This window comes from Lontra canadensis, unplaced genomic scaffold (assembly GCF_010015895.1).
Source record: "Lontra canadensis isolate GAN:19392208 unplaced genomic scaffold, GSC_riverotter_1.0 scaffold1, whole genome shotgun sequence".
NCBI lineage: Eukaryota > Metazoa > Chordata > Mammalia > Carnivora > Mustelidae > Lontra > Lontra canadensis.
This window is the reverse complement of record NW_022630995.1, coordinates 100,878,909-100,901,256: the sequence shown is the minus strand read 5'-3', so window position 1 is coordinate 100,901,256 and position 22,348 is coordinate 100,878,909. Positions and strand designations below refer to the sequence as shown.

Genomic DNA, 22,348 nt, shown 5'->3' with positions numbered 1-22,348 from the left:
GGCAAAATATTGCTGCCCATTTACTTACCTCTCAAATCACAAAATTCCCATCTTATCAGCCATACATCTCTTTACCCTTCTGTGGTTTATAGGTGCTAAATCATTCTGGCATATTCTTGTAACTCCGAAGGTCATAATTCACTAACACCAACTGAAAATGTGTATATCTTTTTTGATGTGATATTTTCTCTACATTTCATAATAATATGTTCATAATGGCTTTTTTCTTCCATAATTACTTTTGTCAAGATATATAGAAAGTGAATTAAAATTACTTGGAGGATTAAACTAAAATTAGATTTACTCTCAAGAAAATAATTTTCCCTAGGAGGATAATTGAGGTATTGTCACTAGATAAATCAAACTGAACGCATCAGTGGCTCCAACTCTTCTGTTAAATAGATTACAGTGAAAATAGTGTAGCTAGAGAGGAAATCAGAATTGGAAATGCATTAAAACTGCATTAATTCATGATTTTATGATATTTCAAATAAGGGTTGTTTTATAATTTTATAGTTTTGTGATTTTGTAGTATTTCGATAAGGGTTTAGTTAACATTTATCTTTGCTTAGTAAGTACCTTTTTCTTTTACTTTTTTTCTTTAGATATGAAAATAATGATGTAAACCAGATTTTAAGGAGAGAATTTTTAAAGTCTTAGAATCAACTCTCTTTAGAACTTTAAGCAAATCCTTTATACATAAGAACTAAAATACTAATTATTATTAGTCTTACCTCCATTAATACAACAACTCTTAGCAGGCAAAAATGAATAGATTTTCTAATGTTGTTAAACTAGTTTGATCTCGAATAATGAAAGAGAATAAATCTAAATATTTTCAGACCTTTTTTTTTTTTAAGATTTTATTTATTTATTTGACAGACAGAGATCACAAGTAGGCAGAGAGGCAGTCAGAGAGAGAGGAGAGAGCAGGCTCCCCGCTGAGCAGAGAGCCCAATGTGGGGCTCTGGGATCATGACCTGAGCCGAAGGCAGAGGCTTTAACCCACTGAGCCACCCAGGTACCCCTATTTTCAGATCTTTTAATTAGGTCTTCCAACATGTCTACCTACTGTACCTGCCCAATATAACCAGAATCAGTGAGGTGGTAATACTGTTTGTTCCAAAGAGTCATCTTATAGTTTCTGTTTTACATTGTACTTATTTGAGAAATATATATCTTTAGAAGTACAAATGCCTAATGTGCTCATAAAAACATTCAGAGTCTCTAGACATTTTAACTTTAAAAATGATACTCCATTTTTGCTCTTAAATTTTGCCAAAATTTAAAAAATATATTATTGCTCATTGACTGCAGGGCTTCCCTGAGACAAGCCTAATCATACAGAAATTTTACATTTTTTACTTTACTTTACATGATATTTGCAGTGATTAATTAATGACATGAAAAATTAATTATGATGGTAAACAAAGAAAATAAACATAATGGTAAAGAGTATGGACTTTAACATTGGGCAAATTTGCGCCAAAACCTCAGCTTGGCCAATTACTGGCTGTATGACTTTGGGCAATTTATTTAAGTCACTAATCCTCAGTTTTTCCATGTGTAGATTAGGCATAAAATACCTGGCTCATAGGATAGTGATACAACATATGTGAAGCACTTAGGAGGTTGTGTGTCCTTCAGGAAGTACTCAGTAAATTGGGCCTCCTTTTACTGTTGTCAGTGTGATCTCTGCATTTAAAAAGGGTGGGAGGAATATGCTAATATGGATTTTTTTAAAGGTAGCTATCTCTATTCACTGTGTAATAATGTTTTTTCTTTATTATTTTCCATACTTTAAAAATACCTCAAATTTAAAATGTTACTTTTGTATTCATGATAACGTAGCAATAAAGATAGAAGAATAAATATGTGTTTAATATTTCATAGATAGAGATAGATAGATAATAGATTGCTTATTTAGCCAAGAAAGGCTGATAGGCTCCTAAGGATTATTACAAGGTATCTAAGAGAATTCTGAACATATAAAATATTTTTTTCTTTCAAAACAAGTGATTATTATGGAAATACCTTATTATTTTGTGATTTTGATTATAATGACTATTAGTGTACTGAGGAAAATACTTTCCAAAAGTAAGAAACATCCAAGAAGAAGAAACATCCCAGTTTCAATACATGTGGCTATATGGTCCTGAATTACGCATATGTTATAGGTTGAATGTTAGCGTCCTCTTTCAAAAAATTCCTATGTTAACCTCCTAACCCTTAATGTCACAGAATTAGGAGGTGGGGCCCTTGGGAGGTAATTAGGTCATGAAGGTGGAGCCCTTCTGAAATGAAATTGGTGCCCTTGTAAGAAGAGAGAGCCTGCTTCCTCTCCTAGCTGTCTCTCTGCAAACCAGGAAGGGGTTCCTCACTAGACATTAGATCTGCCAGCACCCTGATCTTGGACTTCTCACCCTCCAGAGCTGTGACAAATAAATGTTTGCTGTTTAACCCACCCACTGTATGGTTTTTGTTTTTGTTTTTTAATAACTGCTTAAACTAAGACAGTATGTATTGATTAACAACCCTTAAAGGGAAACATAAAAAACTGCTTCACAAATGGATTTTTAAGGCTTAAAAAAGGGGGGGGGGAGATCTATTAATGCTTTGTCTAATGCAAGACAAATACTCTTCATTATTGTGAAAACTTACTTTACAAGATTATGCTTTTTAAGACCTGACCTACAGTGTATATTAATACAGATGGACTCAAATAATATTACAGGAAGGAAAAACACACTGTACTGAAAAACAAAAACTGTATCAATGCTAAACAGCTTGCCCAGCAAATGTTTTTGCTGGATAATTCCAACAGTAACAGAGTCTTCTGAACCAGGTGATAAGGTATTGATTTTTAACAGTATGGGTGAATATTTTCTATATTGTCAATATATATCAAAATCTCAAAAACGGTTTATATTTGAGTTATGTATTACCTTTTTCTATCTTATCCATAATAAGTTTTTATATGATTGTAATTTATCAGTGCTGAGTGCTTAATTACAAGCTCATTTCAAGTTATGTATGTTAGTATACAATTATACAATGTAATTATATACAGTACAATAAATATGCAATTATACAATGTAATTCAGTAATACCTTTGATAAATAATTTATATAATCCTTATTTTAAAAGAAAAGGAACTTGAGGAAGTATGTCGTCTGCAGACATAATTTTGAAAAGATATTAAGGCAAAATAGAGGACTTCCACATGAAGACAGCAGATAGAGGTATTTCAACCTCCTTCTCTCCAAGAAATTTCTGATCAGATCCCCAAATAACAAGGAGAACAAAAACCAAAAGAATCATACTCCATCTTTGATGAAACTACGTTCAAGATTCTGTAATTTGAACCATAATATATGAAGGCAGAAAGCACATTGAAGAAAAATGGTAAACTATTGAGTAGAAAAAGAGGAAAGAAATTTAAATGCATGAGGAGAAGGAATGACTGTCAGGAAGCAAGTCACTTTGCTCTCATCGAATCCCAGACAGTGTCAAGAATTCAGGACACCAGAAACCTCAGGGGAAGGGGATAAGGAAGAGCTGAAATCATGTTTACTTAAAAATATTTAGATGGCAATTCACAGACCTGTACCCCTGGGACTAATAATACATTATATGTTAATAAAAAAAATTAAAAAAAATATTTAGAGACCCAGATACTTACCTCCATCTTGTGTACACTCCATGAATCCTGCAAGGAACTAGAAGGTTATTCTATGAAGAAACTGAGCCCTGAGATGCTCAAGATACAGGGATACTGGGCACAGAGGAGGGCAAGGGTGATGTGCCATACTGAAAACAAGGACTCAGTGAGAATCTGCGTACTGAATGATGGATCTCTTCCCCCTCACCCCCCAGTTGCCCTTACTTCCAGAATTTCAGAAGTTGGAATCATGTTCTCAAAGAAATCAAAAAATGTTTGTCTTTAGAATCAGAGCTGTCCCCAGAGAAAATGACTATAGATACTGTAGCTGTAATTTAAAAAAAAAAAAAAAAAAGGCAGCTAGCCACCTGATCACTCAGTCACTAGTGAAGCCCACCAGTCTTCAAGCCTTTCATTCAGTACTTCCAGTCAACTTCTTAGTGATTCGCTTTTTAATGTGAACTGACAGCCAAGGAATATCAAATGTGGAAAACTTCTGAAACAGAAGATAGAGACCAAAAGCATACATAACAAAGGATCCCATCCATGGAGAGATCAGAGAAGATATTACATGAAGGAAACAAGGGCAGAATGAAAAGATGGGATGGGGGGAGGAACGAAAAATGAACTAATAGAGAACAAGAAGGAACATCTTGGAAATTAAAAATATGTTAACCAAAATTGAAAAAAAAAAAAGTAGAAAATCTAAAATATGAAGTATGACATCACCTGTAAAAATAGAACAAAAAAAGAAATAGAACCTGAAATAAAACATTTTTTAAAAAAAATTGTGAAAGTAATAAAGAAAATGTTAACATCTCAAGAAATGTACTTCAGGAAACTCCTAGAAGATGTGTTTCACTGACACAAGAGAGGAATAAGAAAAAGGAATAAGTGGAATCTAACACAAAAGGAGGTAAAGAAAATTCTCAGTATGAAGGCAAGGGAAATCTCAGGACCAGAACTAGGCAGAAGGCCTAGAAAGCATTGAGTCAGGTCAGAAAGCCCAGGAAAGATTTTCAGGAAAGAAAAATGAGATTGATTACTTAGTAGTTTTTATACAGTGGAAAGTTATATAATAGGTAATTTTACAAAGCTTTTGAGTAGGGAGAGGCTTGAGTGTTTAAAAAAAAACTGTATAACACGCTTAGCTTAGCTCAGCAGTGAACAGTATATATGTAAAGCAACAATAATAAAGACATTACATAACTACTTAAAGTTGGAGGTAATGTTAAGAGCATGGTAAAAGGGAAAAGGATGTAAGTATAAAACAAAAGACAAAAAAAAAACCCACTTCATCAAATAAAACTTCATCTTCCATAAGGGAAAATCAATAGTTAATGTCTAATATTTATAAATCAAGGGATAACAATCTGTACTTATTATATCAAAGAAGTGCTAGATTTCAGGAGAGAAAACCAGTGAGTTGAAAAGCATTGGCTTTGGTTGCCAGATGTTCTAGGGGTGGAAGAGTATACAGAGCAAAGGACTCTATTATTACTGTAAAGCCAATTATCTGTCCTATAATTGCACAAAAGTTTTCAAAGGGGTTGGGGAGATAACATGAGTGCACAGTTAGGACCACACCTACTTCTGTCTAAGATATTTGATTAAGAATCCTTCTTTGAGAAGCAAAGGTTCAGAGCCTAATTGGGCTGGGCAGATTTAAAGATCATCCAGCTCATCCTTCTCATTTTACAGATGGAGCAGTTGGAGCTATCTGTATCTACATAGGAGCAAAGCAAGTTAGTGTGAGAGCTGGGCCTGGAGTCCAGTCGATGACTTCCTGTTCATTCCCTACATCTCAGAAAGGAGCATTGAGAACATGGAGAACTAGAGCCAAGTTTGTTATCAGGCAGTTTGAGTTTAAATCTTGGCTTCGTCACTTGTGACCTCAGACCAGGTCTTGCTGGCTGGGTGACTTTGGACATGTTATTGCAAATGGAGGTAATAAGAGCTACTTGATATATTAAACTAAGATAATAATTGATTAAATAAAAAAATCAATGTAAAGATTTTGACATCTAGCAGATACTGAATACATGCTAGTTCCCTATCTTGTAATTTCAGAACATATAGGACCAATGAAATGAATAAAAGAGAGGGGATGTATTTGTAAAGAGTAGTTATCTAGGATGGAGGCCCCAAACTGTCTGAATAATGGTCTTTGATTTGCTGTGTGACCTGGAGCAGGTTACTTACCCTCTCTGGGCCTCAATTTCCTTATCTTAAAGTAGAACCACTTAGATATTTGCACACCCCTGTTCACAGCAGCACTAAATCACAGAAGCAACTCAAATGTCCATGGACAGATGAATAGATAAATAAAATGTGATATATATACATATATATATCATGTATATATACATATATATATATACATGTATACATATACATATAAACAAAATGTGATATATATGTATATATACACATACACACAATGTGATATATATTTTATATATATACATTTATAATTTATAATTTATATATATACATACATATGTGTATGTATGGTTGTATATATATATATGCATATATATATATATGCATATATATATATATAATGTAGCCTTTGAAAAAAAAGAAATCTTATAATACTACAACCTGGATGAAACTTGAGGATGCTAAGTGAAATGAGCCAGTTACAAAAAGACAAATACTGTAAGGCTCCTCTTATATGAGGTATCTAAGGTAGTTCTATGCATGGAAACAGAAAGCAGAATGATGGTTACCAGGAGCTGAGGGGAAGCAGAAAAGGGAAGTTGCTGTTCAGTTGGTATGGAGTTTCAGTTTTTTGTTTTTTGTTTTTTTTAAAGACTTTATCTATTTACAAGAGAGGGGGAGAGAGAGAGCATGAGAGGGGAGAGGGTCAGAGGGAGAAGCAGACTCCCTACCGAGCAAGAATGTCGATGTGGGACTTGATCCCAGGACTCCAGGATCATGACCTGAGCCAAAGGCAGTCGCTTAACCAATTGAGCCACCCAGGCGCAAGATGAAAAACCCACCCAGTTTTGCAAAATGAAAAAGTTTGCAACAGTGTGTACACTTAAAAATTGTTAAGATATGGGGCACCTGTGTGGCTCAGTGGGTTAAAGCCTCTGCCTTCAGCTAGGGTCATGATCCCAGGGTCCTAGGATCGAGCTCCACATCGGGCTCTCTGCTCAGTGGGGAGCCTGCTTCCCCCCTCTCTCTCTGCCTGCCTCTCTGCCTGCTTGTGATCTCTGTCTGTCAAATAAATAAATAAAATCTTTAAAAAAAATGTTAAGATGGTAAATCTTGTATATATTTTTACCACAATAAAAAGGTAAACTAAAAAGTTATACTTAATTTTGTAGGGTTATTGTGTTAAATGATCAAATACATGAAAAGCACTTAATGCCTTACTCAATAAATATTAAATTTTATATTATTACTAATATTAGTATCACTGTATTTCATGAAAATGCCATCTGTTCTTTTGCCTGCGTGCTTGTTACTTCTTTGCTTTCTAAACTCTTTTCTACTCTACAAGGCCCTCCTCAAATGCCACCTACTCCAGGAATCCCTGCTTGAATTCTCCCCATCTGAATATGCCCTGTCCCTCCTTTGATGTTTCTGTTTGTATTTTTTCAGTGGCACTTAATATATTCTGTCTTGTATTAGACAAGTTTGTGTACTGTTTGTGTCTTGTTGTATGTGTAGTGTTTTCCTCTTCTTTGTATCCCCTGTAAATCACACACATGAGAGACATGATATTTTATGAACTTTATGAGTTGTTTCAACATATATGATTCCCAGGTTGAGTCTATTAATGTATTAAGTAGTTTGGATTCCGTTGTTACTATGACAGGACATACAACAGGGATTGTATTTTTGACCTTTGCATTCCTAGTCACCACCAGACAAAATGCCCGGTGATTGTTGAATGAGTGAATGATGACTGAATGAATAAATTCTGCAATTTCTAGGACTGTAAGGAGTCATTATAGGCCTTTAATGATTAATACAAGACAATAGCAAATTACTGAACAAAATCACCTTTATGTTGCTGTAGAAGTTCTCTACATCAGTTGTCTCGTGATTTTTTTACAGTGTATTTCTTTTAATAAGGATTGAAATAAGACACAAAACTTGCAATGGTTAATATGATTCTTAAAGCTGAAAATATATAGGTTTTCACTGCTTTAGTTTTCTATTTCTTTTGTCAAAAAAATGACCACAAGTTTAGCAGCTTAAAATAACACCAATTTGTTATCTCACAGTTCTATAGATGAGAAATCCAGATGGGCTCAGCTAGTTTCTCTGCTCCAGGTGTCATTAGGTCCAAGTCAGCTGCTGCTTTGGTGTGGTTCTGAGGGAGATCCACTTCCCTGATGATTCAGGTTGTTGGGAGAATTTATTTCCATACATTGTAGGATTAAGGTTTCAGCTCCTTTGCTGGCTCAGCCAGGATTCATTCTCCACTTCTAGAGCTACCCATGAAAGCCAGCAATGGTGGTTCAAGTCATTCTCTTGCCTCAAATCTCTGACTTTTCCTTGGGTCTCGTCTCTCTTGCTTCCGGTCTGAGAAAGTTCTCTATTTTGAAGGCCTCATGTGATTCGATTGAGCCCACCCATGTAAATCCAGAATAATCTTGGTATTTTCACGTTCTTAATCTTTAATTACATCTGGAAAAAAAATCCTTTTGCCATGTTGACAGGTTTCAGGTATGGGCACGTAGATGCGTTCCTCCTCCTATACCATCCTGATCTCTTTTTTTTCCTTAAAGTTTGTTTACATGACCATGTCGTTTCTCCTGTAGAATTTCCCTAAATTTGGATTTTGCTGGTCAGATCCCCCTGGTGTTGTATCACATATTGCCCTGTTCCCGAGATTGCTTAGAAGTGGGTGCTTAGATCTAGATTGTAGAAACATAATCAGATCAGGTTTACTTTGGGGTAAGACTGTATCATAGGTGGTGGTGTGTTCTGTCAGTAGGCACTTCCATCTGGCTGTCTCTTGTGCAACCTTAACAGCATTTGTGGTCATTGACCTTAGCTCCATTACTTCAGCAAGGATTGCACAAGGGTGATATTCTTCTTATCATTCCATCTTTGTTTACTTTCCTTTATTAACTGTTCGGTTATGCAGAGGTACCATCAGTACATTAGGAAAGACTGGATAGAATTTGATTCTTCCCCTGTATTTTCTGGATTTTAAAGTGAGTTGGTTATGTACTGAAAGTGACTAGTTTTTTTTCTCCCCAGTACGATTATGGACTCATCAGTTTAATGTTTGAAATGCTTACTATTACTGTATTGCACTTCTTATTCTTGCTGATGCTCAGATGTTTGTTCAGTGGGAGTCTCTTGAGGTTAGCTCCTGAGTCCTATCCATAGGACTTTAGTAGTATTTCATATCTCCGTGCTTTCCGCATAACACGATGTTCCAGCTCATCTTACGCATTTCCTGCCTCCTACCTGGCAGCGGCTATTCCTTCATGCAGCTCTAAATTGTTTTTAAATGAAAATGCTATTTCGATTACTACAACTTAGGTACTGGGGATAGTCGTTGCCACTGGTTTGGTCTTCCAGGATTTACTGTGGTCTGCGCAAGGCAATTTTCTTTTTTTTTTAAATCATCATGGGTAAATACTGACACTTCCAATTTAAATTCAGAACTGTGGGATTTTTTTTTTTTTAAGATTTTTTATTTATTTATCTGACAGACAGAGATCATAGGTAGGCAGAGAGAGGAAGGGAAGCAGGCTCCCTGCTGAGCACAGAGCCCAGTGCGACCCTGGATCATGACCTGAGCAGAAGGCAGAGGCTTTAACCCATTGAGCCACCCAGGTGCCCTGAGAACTATGGGATTTTAACTTAGCCTCACTTAGCTATCTCATATCTCTTTCTTCTTTCTCCTATGCTAAAAAAAAAACAAAAAACAAAAAAACTCTGTTTCCTAATGGCACCAGCGTATTTCTTATTTGCTTTATCTCACAATATACACATTTGAGTCTTAAAACAAAAATACAGACACCAGTGATGGTTACCGAAAATAGTTTGAGAACTGTTTTAACATTATTTTTCACTTAATAATCTCTACCATGGCCCTGTAGAGAAATGTTCCTCATTCCTTTTTAGAGCTTCAGAGCAAGCCGCGAGTCCTCTCTCAATGGAAAATTGGCTTGTTTCCATCTTGTTGTTATTTCAAATATTGCTTCAATGAATAAATCTTTTTATGTTTTGGCCAGTGTCTCCCTTGAACAGATTTTTAGAAGTGAATTCGCAAATTACTCATGTAATTTTGCTGGATATTGCTAAATTCCTCCTTCATGGGGTTGTGATATTTTTATATTCCCACCAGCAATGTATGACATTATCTGTTACCCCATACCCTGGCCCATAGATTGTCATCAAATTTTAGAATTTTGCCAGTTTAATAGGTGATAAGTAGTATCAATGTAATAGTTCTCTTATTTTGAACAATATTGAACAACTTTGGTTTAAGACAATATTCACATATTTTTGTTTCTGGATTTTCCAAAACTTTTGTCCATTTTACTATCAGATTATATACTTCTCTTTATTTTCAGAAACTTGATATGTATTAGGGATATTAACTTTTTGTTAATGCTTTAAGTTGCCAATTTTTTTCTCACTTTGTCATTTGTCTTTTTATGTATGGTTTTTGTTTCTTTGCCATCTAATTTTTTTCATTTTTGTCAAATTTATTAACCTTACTCTTTATTGTATATAGAATTTCAGACATAGTTAAGTATTTCCACTCCCCTAGGTTATAGAGGAATTCATTCATGGTTGTTGTTTTTGTTTTGTGCTTTAAAATCTCTAATCCATTTGAAATATACTAATATACTATGTATGGTGAGAGGAAAAGATCTCATTTTATTTTTCATATGGCTGTAAAGTTAATTCAACATCACTTATTAAAAAGCCCATCTTCGGGGCACCTACCTGACTTAGTTGGTAGAACATGCAACTTTTGATCTCAGGGTTGTAAATTCAAGCCCATGTTGGGTTTAGAGATTACTTAAAAATAAAATCTTAAGAAAAATGAATTAAAAGTACATCTTTTTCCCAGTGATTTGAAGTGCCACCTTTGTTTTATGCTCAATGTTCATATTCAGATTGTTCTATTGATCTGTATCTCTCTTCGTTATTTGTCTGTTCTTTCTGATCTGCATTTGGTAACAATGGAAATTAGGAGCATATGAAGCAATAAAACCTTTTAGGACTAAAATCCATTGGGTAAACAGTTTTTAGATTTAGTTGTTTTGTTTAAATGAGGGAAATAAACTCATTATTTTGCATGTAGCAAAGGGAATGTGAACTTAAGTGAAGAGATATTTATAAAAGTAAATTGTCCAAACTTTTAAGAGCCTTAAAAGGGTTTTGCAGGGAAGCAGCCTGATGTAATTAATGCAGGGGTTCAGGCTCTGGGGTTAGGATCCTGCCGCTCAGAATCTGCTTTGTTGTGGGCATGTTCTTAATTTCTCTGAGCCTTAGTTTCCTTACTTCTAAAACAGAGATAAAAATCTTTCAGGGCCCTTGTAGACATAGAAAGATCTGCATGCCTTCACCCAACATAGTGTCCCCACGTAAAGGGCACTCAGGGAGTGTTGGTTCTCTTTTCTTCCCCTCCAGGGGAATATGCATCTACAACTTTAATGGTGAGGTTTTCTTTAGCTATTCATGAAAATAAGAACTAGCCTGATTTTTGCCCTGCAAAGATGATTAAATAAAAGGGACAGATGAGAAATCAAAGTTCTTTACTTGCAGTTACCCAGTAGTGGCTGCCTCCACCGAATGGCAACCTTCCCAGGCTCAATTTTCAGAGTGAAAGAGGATTGACAACAACCACAGGGACTGTTGACTTCTAAATCAATGTAAGCCTAAAAGGAGGGGAAATTCAGAAGAAGGATTGAGAGCAGAAATCATGCTTTCCTCTTCCCAATACAGCATTGCTTTTGGTTTTCCAGTTTAAGAAGGGAATTTAGCTTATGATACTCATATTCAGAAATTTCCAGAAAATCTCCTCTTCACTCTGAAAGACCCTCTCTACCTTGAAGTTGTCAGAGATCTGAGCGTATTTCTGTCAAAATACTATATTTTTTTAAGATCCCCATATCAGATTTTTTTTTCATAGGGTCCTGTTTTGCCTTATTTAGCCTAATAGTTTTCATAATTGTCTACTTTAGATTGTGACACAATAAAGGTATATTTAAGGAATTTGTTTTGAAAACATATCTTAAGATCATTTTTAGAGATTTCTTTTATGAATTATTGAAGCCCTAATCAGATTCCAGTTCATAATTTTATTCCTTCCTTTTTAAATAAACCCATTGAGGGTAGTTTATGTAATTCACCAATGTTAAGACCTGTTATATGAATGTGAAAAGGGGATCCATAAATATGAGTTGATCAGTTTTCCTAGAACGTTGTTTAGATTATATTCATATAGTATTTGAAAGAATGTTTTCAAATATGTTTTTATTTAATTTTTGCAACATCATTGTTATATGTCAGTACCATTAACCATAGTTTGTAGTTGAGCAGACTGAGGCCCAAGGAAGTTAAATTTTACATGGCCCAGGATCTCATAGGCTACTACAGTTTGAAACTAGACATTCAGATTTCAATCTCGTGTTCTTGCCACAATGCTACAACTGAACTAAATTAATAGTCACCAAGAGCACCAGTTTAGACATGCATACATATTGAATTTTCCATATTTAACATCATGTCAGATTTTCCATTGAATGAATCTTATGCTTCCTTTGCAGTGTTCCATTTGTAATCTTTCAGCCTTGCTTAGCTTTCTTAATTAATATGAATAGCTGACTAGCCCTTTGGTATGTCCAGATGGGAACTATCTAAACTATTATGGAATAATGTTCTGGTAACTTGAAACCTCCAGGGGATCAGTCCTCACATTCTCACAAAGAGTTAAAAGAAAGAAAGAAAGAAAGAAAGAAACAAAGAAAGAAAGCAAGCAAGCAAGCAGTCACAGAAGCAGCAGTGCTGGTGAGGCAGGAACTCAGTGCTGACGTCCGGTTTTGTTTTCCAGGTGGCACTGCATGCTTGCGGAGTGGCCACAGACATGGTGATTGAGCACTGCATCAAAACGCGGGCTTCCTTTGTCACCTGCCCTTGCTGTTACGGTTTCATTCAGAACACCTCAAAGTTTCATTTTCCCAAAAGGTGAAATGTCATGTTCGCCCTAAGGCACCAATGTGGGAAACAAAACTAAAGCAGGAAACTCCTTTGGTAACAAAGTTGCAGTGAGATTTCAGTTTGAACTCACTTCCTCTTTCCACAAAGGCAGGTACTGTTTAGGAGTTATATAAGGAAGGGAAGCTCTCCTCTCCAGCTGCTCCTTGAGTTGTCTCCTGCATCCAGCTCCTAGAAGCAAGTCTGTCCGAGAGTGAGCTGACTAGAAATCTGAAAGGTTCGGCATTTCTCATCACCTATGAGAGGCAGTGGGTGCTGTGGTTAAGCGCTTAGGACCTCCTCTGACTTTTTTAAGTCGTGTCACCTCAGGCAATTAACTTCAGCTCTTTTTGCCTACATTTTCTCATCTACAAAATGAAGGTTATAATAGGAACCAACTCAAGGTCTTTGTGAGAATTGAATGATGTATATATAAAGCACCTAGAAGCAGCATAGAGTAAGCATTCAATAAAATGTCAGCTGTTGCCAGGTACAGTATTTTTAAATACTGCCCATGAGTGCTGCTGATCTGCAAGCTGGATAGCCATTTCTACAGTCCTTATCCCACTTCCAAGAGGGAGACATTTTACTTCTCACCCCTTTGACCTAACCTATTGGAGGGATAGTGTCATGTTTATGACATCTCTCTGAACCATAGTTATTGAGAATCATGCTGATCATTTTAATTATAGAATAGATTAAATATTTTAGTTTTAAAATTGTATTATGTATCATAAAAAAGATTTCTGGCCATTTGCATGATTACTTTTAAGAAATCTTAGAAAATTTCCATAAGAATTTATATTTAAAGGCTACTGAGTAAAGTAATAAAGTACAAATAATAGCCTTCTTTTTCTTTGTCTTTGATTTTTTTTTAAATTTTCATTGTTTTGTTCTTTACCACAATTTGCAACTAGTTGAGAGAAAACCAAAGGAGCTTTGGAAAAGCAAATAAGTATAACTTAAGGTTTCTTTAATAGCTGAAATTTCACTCTGCTCTGAATCTATACAGATAAAATGTATTTTTTACAACCCAGCAAGAAATCTGTAAGTCTAGCACTATAAAGATTTTTAAGAATGTTAATTTGAGTTATTTAGCCTGTTGCTTCATTTAGTTGATTTTAAAATCTTACTTTAGTGTCTGTCAATTTTTTCATATCTCTGTAGGTTTATTGCCATTTTCTCCTTTTGTCATTGGAAGACACTCCCAGGCCATTATCCCTCTGCCTTTAGCACCCCAGTGTCAGGTGCCAGACAACTAGGGACAGCCCCTATCCCCAAAACCACTGACATTATCCAAACTACCCAGTCCTAAGCTTGCTCATCCTGCCTTACCATCTCTTCCTATGGAATCCCTAATAAAGGCTCTTGCCCACATTGTATCCCACTCCCTCTGTCTCCTACAGCCCTGGTGCTTCCCCATGTGGCCCTGTGTGGCATGGCATGCCCTATCCTCTTGGGAATTGTTGGGAAAAAAACTATCTTTTCAATGGCAAATATCTCCTGATCTGTTAGCCTCACCATACCTAAATAGTAGTAAAACCTACATTTTAAAACCCCTGGATCTGTATGCACCCATGTGGGGAAGAGAAAAAAAAAAATGGTTGTGCATCTCTAATAGTGTAAACAATCTTTGAAAAATTTTTCAAAATTAATAGCATATTGAGAGTATGTTTTTTACTTTTTACAGAGACATTTCAAACTGGCATAGCTTTTAGTTTAAGATAACGTTATATACTCCTCAGATAAAATACCTACTTTTGTTTATAGTTGCATCTGTATTTCTATAATATCATAGAAATAGAGTATTTCTGCTGCTAATCTTTGCTTTCTGGGTTCCAAATCTTTGGTGTTTAAAATAACTTTTTTTCTTTTCTATTTCAGTGAACAATTCAAGAAAACTTTATCATATAAGGTAAACTTAAAAAATTCTAGACATATTTCTAATATACTTTTTATTCCTTCTTTGTATTTTTCCCCTCCAAATTTCTAATGGGATATATAATCTATAGTTATCTTGGAATTACTCATCAACATGTAATATTGGGAGTGGGTATTTTTTTATGTTTTGTTTTGTTTTGTAAATCAAGATTCAAGTCCAAGTAGGTGGCAAGATTTGTGAAGGGTCTGAGAGTTTAGCCTGTAAGCTCACATGCTAGCCTCCCACCGTTTCATGGATGCTGGCAGATGGGAGACTTCTGAGTCAGACACCTGGCAGGAGCACCCAGGCTATCCTCATTTTTGTCCTGACTTCCTGAGACCCAGTTCCCACAGGGCAGCACAAAAAGGGCCACACGACAGCTACATGCACAGTGAATTGCATTACAGGAGAGGGAAACTGAGCTTAGGAAACCCAGATGTCTTAAGATTTAATCTTTAAGCAAACATTCTTGCCCTTTGCTCCAGAGTGAGACAGTATGTATTTTCCAAAGTTGTTCACTATATAAACATCTTTGAGAAGATACTCTAGAACACAGGCACACTTGTCTGTAAAAGGTCAGACAGTAAAAATTTTAGGTTTTGTCAGGCACTTAAAAACCTCCCCACTATTCTACTTTGTCCTTGCCATTCTTGTTGCTTTTGGTGGTGGTGGTGTACAATCCTTTAAAAATGTAAAGACTGTTTTTAACTTCAGAGTCATAGAGAAAGAGGTCATAGACTGGATTTGGCTTATAGGCTGGAGTTTGCCAAGCCCTGGTCTGGAACAAAAGCAGTGCCTCTACTCATAAGGCATGAAGAAACACAAGAACTGTTTCTCAGCAGTAGTCAGAACATTACATAGTTTTGAGGCATCAATCTGAGCAAACTAGTTTCCAGCTTTCCGAATATCACCAACTAATTCGTCAATAACATGACATAATGCAGTCTAGAAAATGGTAATGATATTTGCCAGAAATATATGAATAATTCCATTAAAACTTGATAAATCAGATTCTTAGTTCACTTCTTGCACAGACACACTAAAAATATATAGTCTCATTTTACATGCCAGCCCCACCTTTCAAGATTTTTCCTTTCTCCATCCGACAGTTAAGTAGTGGGGGACAGTGACCTAAAAATGTTCATTTCTACCACCTTGGCACATATATCTTCTTCACCTCTACTTTATAACCCTTAAACAGGTACCTCCAACTCTGTCTCCCACCCTCCCTTCCCCTCTCCTTACCCCTCCCCCTGCTCTGAACATACACAGAAGCCTACAGAGGAAGAGTGCTGATACTCATCCAGAACCAGACTTTCCTGGTCTTTGCTTACTGGATTTTAGAGTTTGTATGTCTTAGGGAAGCTAAGGTTTTTTGGAAAACATCAGGAGCCAGGGAACTTTATCTTCTAAGATTCAAAACACCTTACCTTTCTTTTATAAGACCCTGCCAATAAAGTAGACAATGAGCTGGAAAATAAACAAAAACTAGGCCCCTGTTTTTAATGCCTCTTTGAGTGATGCTAGCTAAAAACAAACTGAGAGGATGCATGGTAAAAACCTAGGTCAGTGAAGAGGTCAGGTGCCACAGTCTCATGGGCTAGAAAAGAAATACAACATTTCTAAAGAGTAGCAACAGGGCACCCAGGCTCTTCCAGGGAGCAGAAAACTCACTGGTACCCAGTTCACCTTTGTCTACACCTTCTCCCACACCCCCAAAAGCTGCTTGGCCATCAACCCTTTTGAGGGTCACAGGTATTAAGGCACCAGAGAGAGGTCTGAACTTCCTGGATACTGTGGCAAGATATTTCTTAACTGAACCATGATAGGTGGGCTGCCAGGCAGAAGTAAATGGAGGCAGTGCCCAAATATCTTGAGAGTTACGTTGGAAGTGTTTTTCTCCACAGTTCAGTTTAGCCAGAAAACCTTGAACTGACTTGTTGCTCTGTGCCTTCCCTTTCCAGAATTTAACTTCTAGTGGGGAGAACACATCTGCAAATAATTCCAGTAAAATCTGGTGAAGACACCAAAGGTGATTGCCTCAACGTTAAGAGATCTTGACTTTCACACACGATGAAGACAAAGGGCATGCTTTTTCTGGCCTTTTCTTCAAATTCTATAATCCTAAATCCTTCCTTTGCCCTTTTGTTGATGCCAGTTCATGGCTGCTTAATACAAGTTACTCATTTGAACCATTTGATTAGTGTCCTATCCATTGGCCACTGAATTTCATAGTGAGCATTACAATATTGTTGTTTTAATGCATAAAAGTTGAGACAGAAGTAACCCTTCAAAAAAGAACCAAGATCACCCAGTCACCTCAATTACCTTATTTTAAAAAATGGAAGCCTCAAGTTGAATGTACAAAAGACTAAAGGGGACAAATGAGCAATCAGAGTTCAAGCCTTTGGCTAAGCTGCCAGGTGAGATCATTTACACACAGGGACGCTGCATCTGTTCCGAGTGAACAGCTGTCATGGGAGTACTGCAGTATCCGCACTCTGCCCAAGCACTCACCCCTGGCTGCTCACAGATTTCAGAGCCCTGTGTGGACTCCTCAGCTCTCTGCCCCTATGAAGGCTTGTTCTTTTTGCATGAAAGCAGTCTTTCCTAAAATGGTCAAGCTGAATAATAATTTTCCTCCCACTCGTTCAGGTTATTCTTATGGTTGCCCTTAAAGTAGAAGTAGATGCTCCTCCAGCTCTTTCGAGTGAGAGGAGAGTGAGCGAGCCAGCTTCCTCTCCTCTAGAGGGACAAGGGAAAAGGCCAGAAAAGTGTCCGAGCAGCCAGCACTCTGCTGGGTATCCCAGAGAACCACAGAACTACAGAACCCACACGTAGTGATGATCTTCCCCAGTACTTCCTTTTCCCCTGGCCGGAGGAAGAAAAGCCACTTCGACTGTCTTCTTGGAACCACGTTCCTGAGATTCAAATTTTATTAAAGGAAAAAAAGAAGTGACTTTTTGGTCCTTTCATTTAACACGTGACAATCACACACTGTAACCTTATTTTTGCTCAAAGAAACTGGCTGGGTGGCCAGAGGCTTTTCCTGGCATCCGTTCTTAAGAACTGGGTCAGGAGAACTTTCTCCTTGAAAGGGGGAAAAGTTACTGAGTACCACTTCCTGAAAATGCAGTTCTTTCAGACCTATTACTTGTGCAGTACTTTATTCAGTTAAACTGTAGAACTCCAGAAAAGTGAGGTAGTTTTAATAATTTTTACAGTTTTGAAACAGAAGATTAAAATAGACCCACGTTCTATTGCTTTTTCTTTTAGGAACACATGATTCTGTGCAGATTTGCGGATCAGACAGCTGTGCAGCTTCCGCCCCAACGAAGACTCATAGGTATGTGTTTTCACAGAGCAGCTGGCGAGTAGATTACATACACTATGCCTAGGAATGAATGGACTGGCTGTATATGGGGAAAACTGGTCCATTTATCAACAAGACACTCGAGTCTGTTTTTCCCAGAAAAGGCAATCCATGTTGAAAAGGGCTTTGTAGGTATAAGAGTATTTTATCCCATTTTTGTTAACGTTAATACTTTTACATTCATCTTCAGTATTTGTACGTTGAGCAGAATTATGTGAAATCTCTTTCTCACTGTTATGAACAAACCGAGAGATCTGTCAAAAGCCACAGAAGAAAATATAAAGATGGAAAAATCAACTTTGCATGCCAACATTAATTTGTTAAAATATGTATAAGCATTTTTTTCTTGGAAAAAAGCATACTTGTATATAATTAATCATAGACCAATTTATTCAACATCTGTAATAGTAAATATTACCTTAATTGGAAGACCTGCAGTAGCATTTTAAGTCTAAGTAATGCATTTATCCAAGACTTTGCTTCAGAAAAACAAATAACATTTCGAAGGACAATAGCAGCTAAAAGTTAGTGCACATTTAAGTGCTGAGCTAAATGCCCTTACCATTATCTCAGTAAATTCTGATGAAAATATTATTTAGGTATGGGACAAAAGCTTCTCCAGGATCTTTTACCTGGTAGATGATGGAGCCGTGCTATGAACCCATACGAAGGCTAGGTTCCAAAATTAGGGCTTGTGAAGATTGAGTGGAGTCAAAAATAATCTTAAAAATTATTTAGAAAAGCCCCACATTGGAGGCCACCAGAGTATATGGGGAAACAGATTGCCATTTCTTTGGCTGAGCACCAGATGTGTTAATTAGCTTGCATCCAGGGACTGTGTTATATGAGAAGTAGTTATCTTCAAACCCTAAAGTCAAAGCCAGCATAGCAAGATACACACAGAGGCACATCTGAGACCTGAGGCTAAACAAAGAAGTGATTTCCTCTTCTTTCTCACACTCCAGAGCATAACATATGAAGCTCTTCCTCTCTCTCTCTTCAATGCAACCATTCTCTCTTTCCCACTCTTTTTCTCTTCCTCCTCCCTTCCCCATTCCCAACACTCTGAGCTAGTTGTCTGCACATTTGAATGTTCAGGGAGTGCTAAAGGGAAGTCGCTGGAGTTGAAGAGGAGGGGGAACATTTGGCATGATCACTGCCATGAGGGGAGGGAAGGTCATGTTCCAAGTCATAGACCCCATCAAATGTCGATGTCTGTACTTTGCATGGGTCATACTTTTTTCCTGTGAACATTTTAGGAAGCTTCCAAGGGCCCAGAAGGTAGTAGACTTACTAACAACTGAGTTTCAGCTGTAAAGATACTTCTTCAACATGTGAAAACATGAGATTCTTTTACGTAATAGAAAAGGAGAAATTAACTGGACTGGGATCGAAGCCAAGGGTAAATGAGCTTCAGTGTAAACCCAGGGTGGTTACTGAAGGAATGCAGGGCGTCTATTTTGACAGAGAATGTTTCATTTTAAACTGAGGAGGGGATTGGGGTGGGGGGAGCCTTTACAGATGTCTTAAAAGATGAACAGTACTTTAAGGGAGAAAAAGAATGTCAGCTGCACAACTGTGGATGAACGGGGAGGGGCTGGATGGGTGGGGGGCGGTGATCTCACCTAAGTGGAATTCAAGACATCTCTTTTTATATCATTTCTAACACAGTTCATTCTTTTGGGCATAGAGACTTTTAAGGAAAAAGTATAAAGTAAACATTTTAAATCTGAATGTCTCATTGCCAATTCTTACCTACCGATTTCACCTTTCACAGTCTTTCTGTGAGTGTTCTTCTGCCTTCCACAGAACTCTGTTTCAGTTACCTGCCTTCACTTCTACGGCTGTTCAATTTTAGCAGCTTCTGTGGGCATTCAAATAAATTACTGAAAAATACTGTTTAGTCATTATTCTAATTAGGGAAGATGGAATGAAGTTCTAGATAGTAGCCTTTTGGAGAATGAAGTTTGTATACTGAATTTAAAGAAACTGAACGTATAAAAGGGAACCATAGCTTTGAATATACTCAACCCCAAATCACTTTTATTTCCAGAGCTACCTTTAACATAGAAATCTGTATTTGCCAAAGGAACACAAATTAGCTGCTTTGCTTGCCAGTCGGGTCTTCTCTTTTGTTTTCCAGAAATTACAAGGAAAATTGAGTATCACTATTTTATAGGCGTGCAGGAGTTCTGAAAATTGATTATATTACACTCAGTGTACACATCCACCTGAAATAACCAAAGCACAATTAAGAATTTTCTCAAGTATCTTCCATTTCTCATTTTTCCTTGTCCTAAAAATTCCAGGTTCAAATGTAGCACATCTTTCAGATGTCTCTTTGTTAGCATGATACTTTAAATATTATGAATGATAGATGTTATTTTTTTTTTCACAATATGACAGGTAATACATTTCCATAGAGAATGCAGGCACAAGGTCTTTAAATGTATTTTTTTTTTAAAGATTTTATTTATTTATTTGACAGACAGAGATCACACGTAGGCAGAGAGGCAGGCAGATAGAGGAAGGGAAGCAGGCTCCCTGCTGAGCAGAAAGCCCGACGAGGGGCTCGATCCCAGTACTCTGGGATCATGACCTGAGCCGAAGGCAGAGGCTTTAACCCACTGAGCCACCCAGGCGCCCCTTTAAATGTATTTTTAACCAACGTGGGAAATAGGATCTGTAGTCTGTATTTGAGATCTACTTGTAAGTACATTTTTTTAAAGTTAACATTCTTAAATTGTCAGCAGAAGCAAATCTGTGCAATGTTGTATGTGATTGTCTTTTGTCCATACTGGTCAAGAAATAGGTAGACAGACGAAACAGGACTTGGGGGCAAACAGTATGCTCCATATAATTGTAGATTTTGTCACCGTGTAGAGTCCCTTAGACAACTGGAAATGGCGCTGTTCCTTGCAGGGTGTTTCACGGTACCGTTTTACTGTATTTCAGGAAAACAGTGCATGTGCCTAGTGGATCTGGATCGAGCAAGGGCTGCAGAAGAACGTGGTTACTGCGTTCAAGTAATATCCATGGAGCCGGAGAGTTGCTCTCCCAAAAATAACATGATCGTGGGAGTCCCCATTTAGAAGGAGATATTCACCTTTGATGGTTTTGCCATCCTTCTTCATGATGAAAGCCCAGTGTCATTTAGGAAGTTCTTGGCATAACCAGACAACAGCATTAGCCATCTTGAATTTATTGTGCTCAGGAAGGAAAGCAGCAGGAAAATCGCGGGAACAAAGGCTGCCTGCAAAGCATCACAAATGCTCTTATAATGTATGATTAAAGGACCGCTGGTTTTCATAGTGAGAATTCCCTGAAGTCTCAGCTGCCAACAGAATAATTCTCACCAGTGGAGCGTCCATCACTGGAATAACAATTTCCTTCTCAGTTCACAGCTTTTCTGCTCTTGCCAATTTGATGTTCAATTCCAAACAGTGAATCGAAGCCTTAGTAATCATTGCAGCCTATATGATCGTTTAGATATTCATATGGAGACCAAAACTAGACTCAGTGGGGTTGGTTGATGGGTTGGTTATATTTTTAACAATTGTGCTTTTTCTATAATTTTTAAAAAATATCTAGTCAGGCAACCCCTATATGGTTAAATTTTTAAGTTGGGATGAGTTGGACTTGTATTTAATTTCATATACTTCTTTAAATATGTTTCCCATAAATTACCAAATGAGATCATCACTGGTTCAGACATTTTATATGAAGACATTAAATAATTGCAGAAAATTTCCCATTGTGGGGATATGTAATTTGGACATAAATTCCAACTAATCAGTATATACATTGATTAATTAATTCCAGTTTATAAATAATTATTGAGGATCCATTATTTTCAAGACCCTGGCCTAGAATCTTCTAAGGATACAAAGATGAGTTGCAAGAGACATTGCCTATGGAATAAATCATGTAAAAGAAAAATTGATGAATTAGTTCTTTGTCATATTATAATATATGGTCACTGGATTTATTTTCCAGATACCAATCATATTTTTTAGTTACATGACTTTGGTAAAAATTATTGAACGTAGATTGGAGTTAGGAGAAGTACAGAGTTTGGAATATTTGAATATTTCTCCCTTCTCACGCTTCTCCTCAGCCCAGCAGCCAGACTTTTTAAACACAGATGACATGCCTTTCCCACGTGCTGCTAATTATTTAACTTCTATGTGCCCTAGGTTATACC

At 36.9% G+C, this 22,348-nt stretch overlaps 1 protein-coding gene across 4 annotated transcripts in view; it reads left to right on the top strand.

The window, feature by feature from the left end:
• Nucleotides 1-22,051, top strand: part of GSTCD (glutathione S-transferase C-terminal domain containing) — a 132,476-nt gene extending 110,425 nt beyond the window's left edge. For all 4 annotated transcript variants that reach the window (XM_032860458.1, XM_032860450.1, XM_032860442.1 and 1 more), the window contains exons 9-12: nucleotides 12,708-12,841; nucleotides 14,735-14,765; nucleotides 18,048-18,117; nucleotides 21,100-22,051. In XM_032860458.1, coding sequence (XP_032716349.1) covers nucleotides 12,708-12,841; nucleotides 14,735-14,765; nucleotides 18,048-18,117; nucleotides 21,100-21,236 — 372 coding nt within the window. In that variant the 3' untranslated portion in view covers nucleotides 21,237-22,051. The remainder of the gene's footprint in view (nucleotides 1-12,707; nucleotides 12,842-14,734; nucleotides 14,766-18,047; nucleotides 18,118-21,099) is intronic.
• The last annotated feature ends 297 nt before the right edge of the window (nucleotides 22,052-22,348 follow it).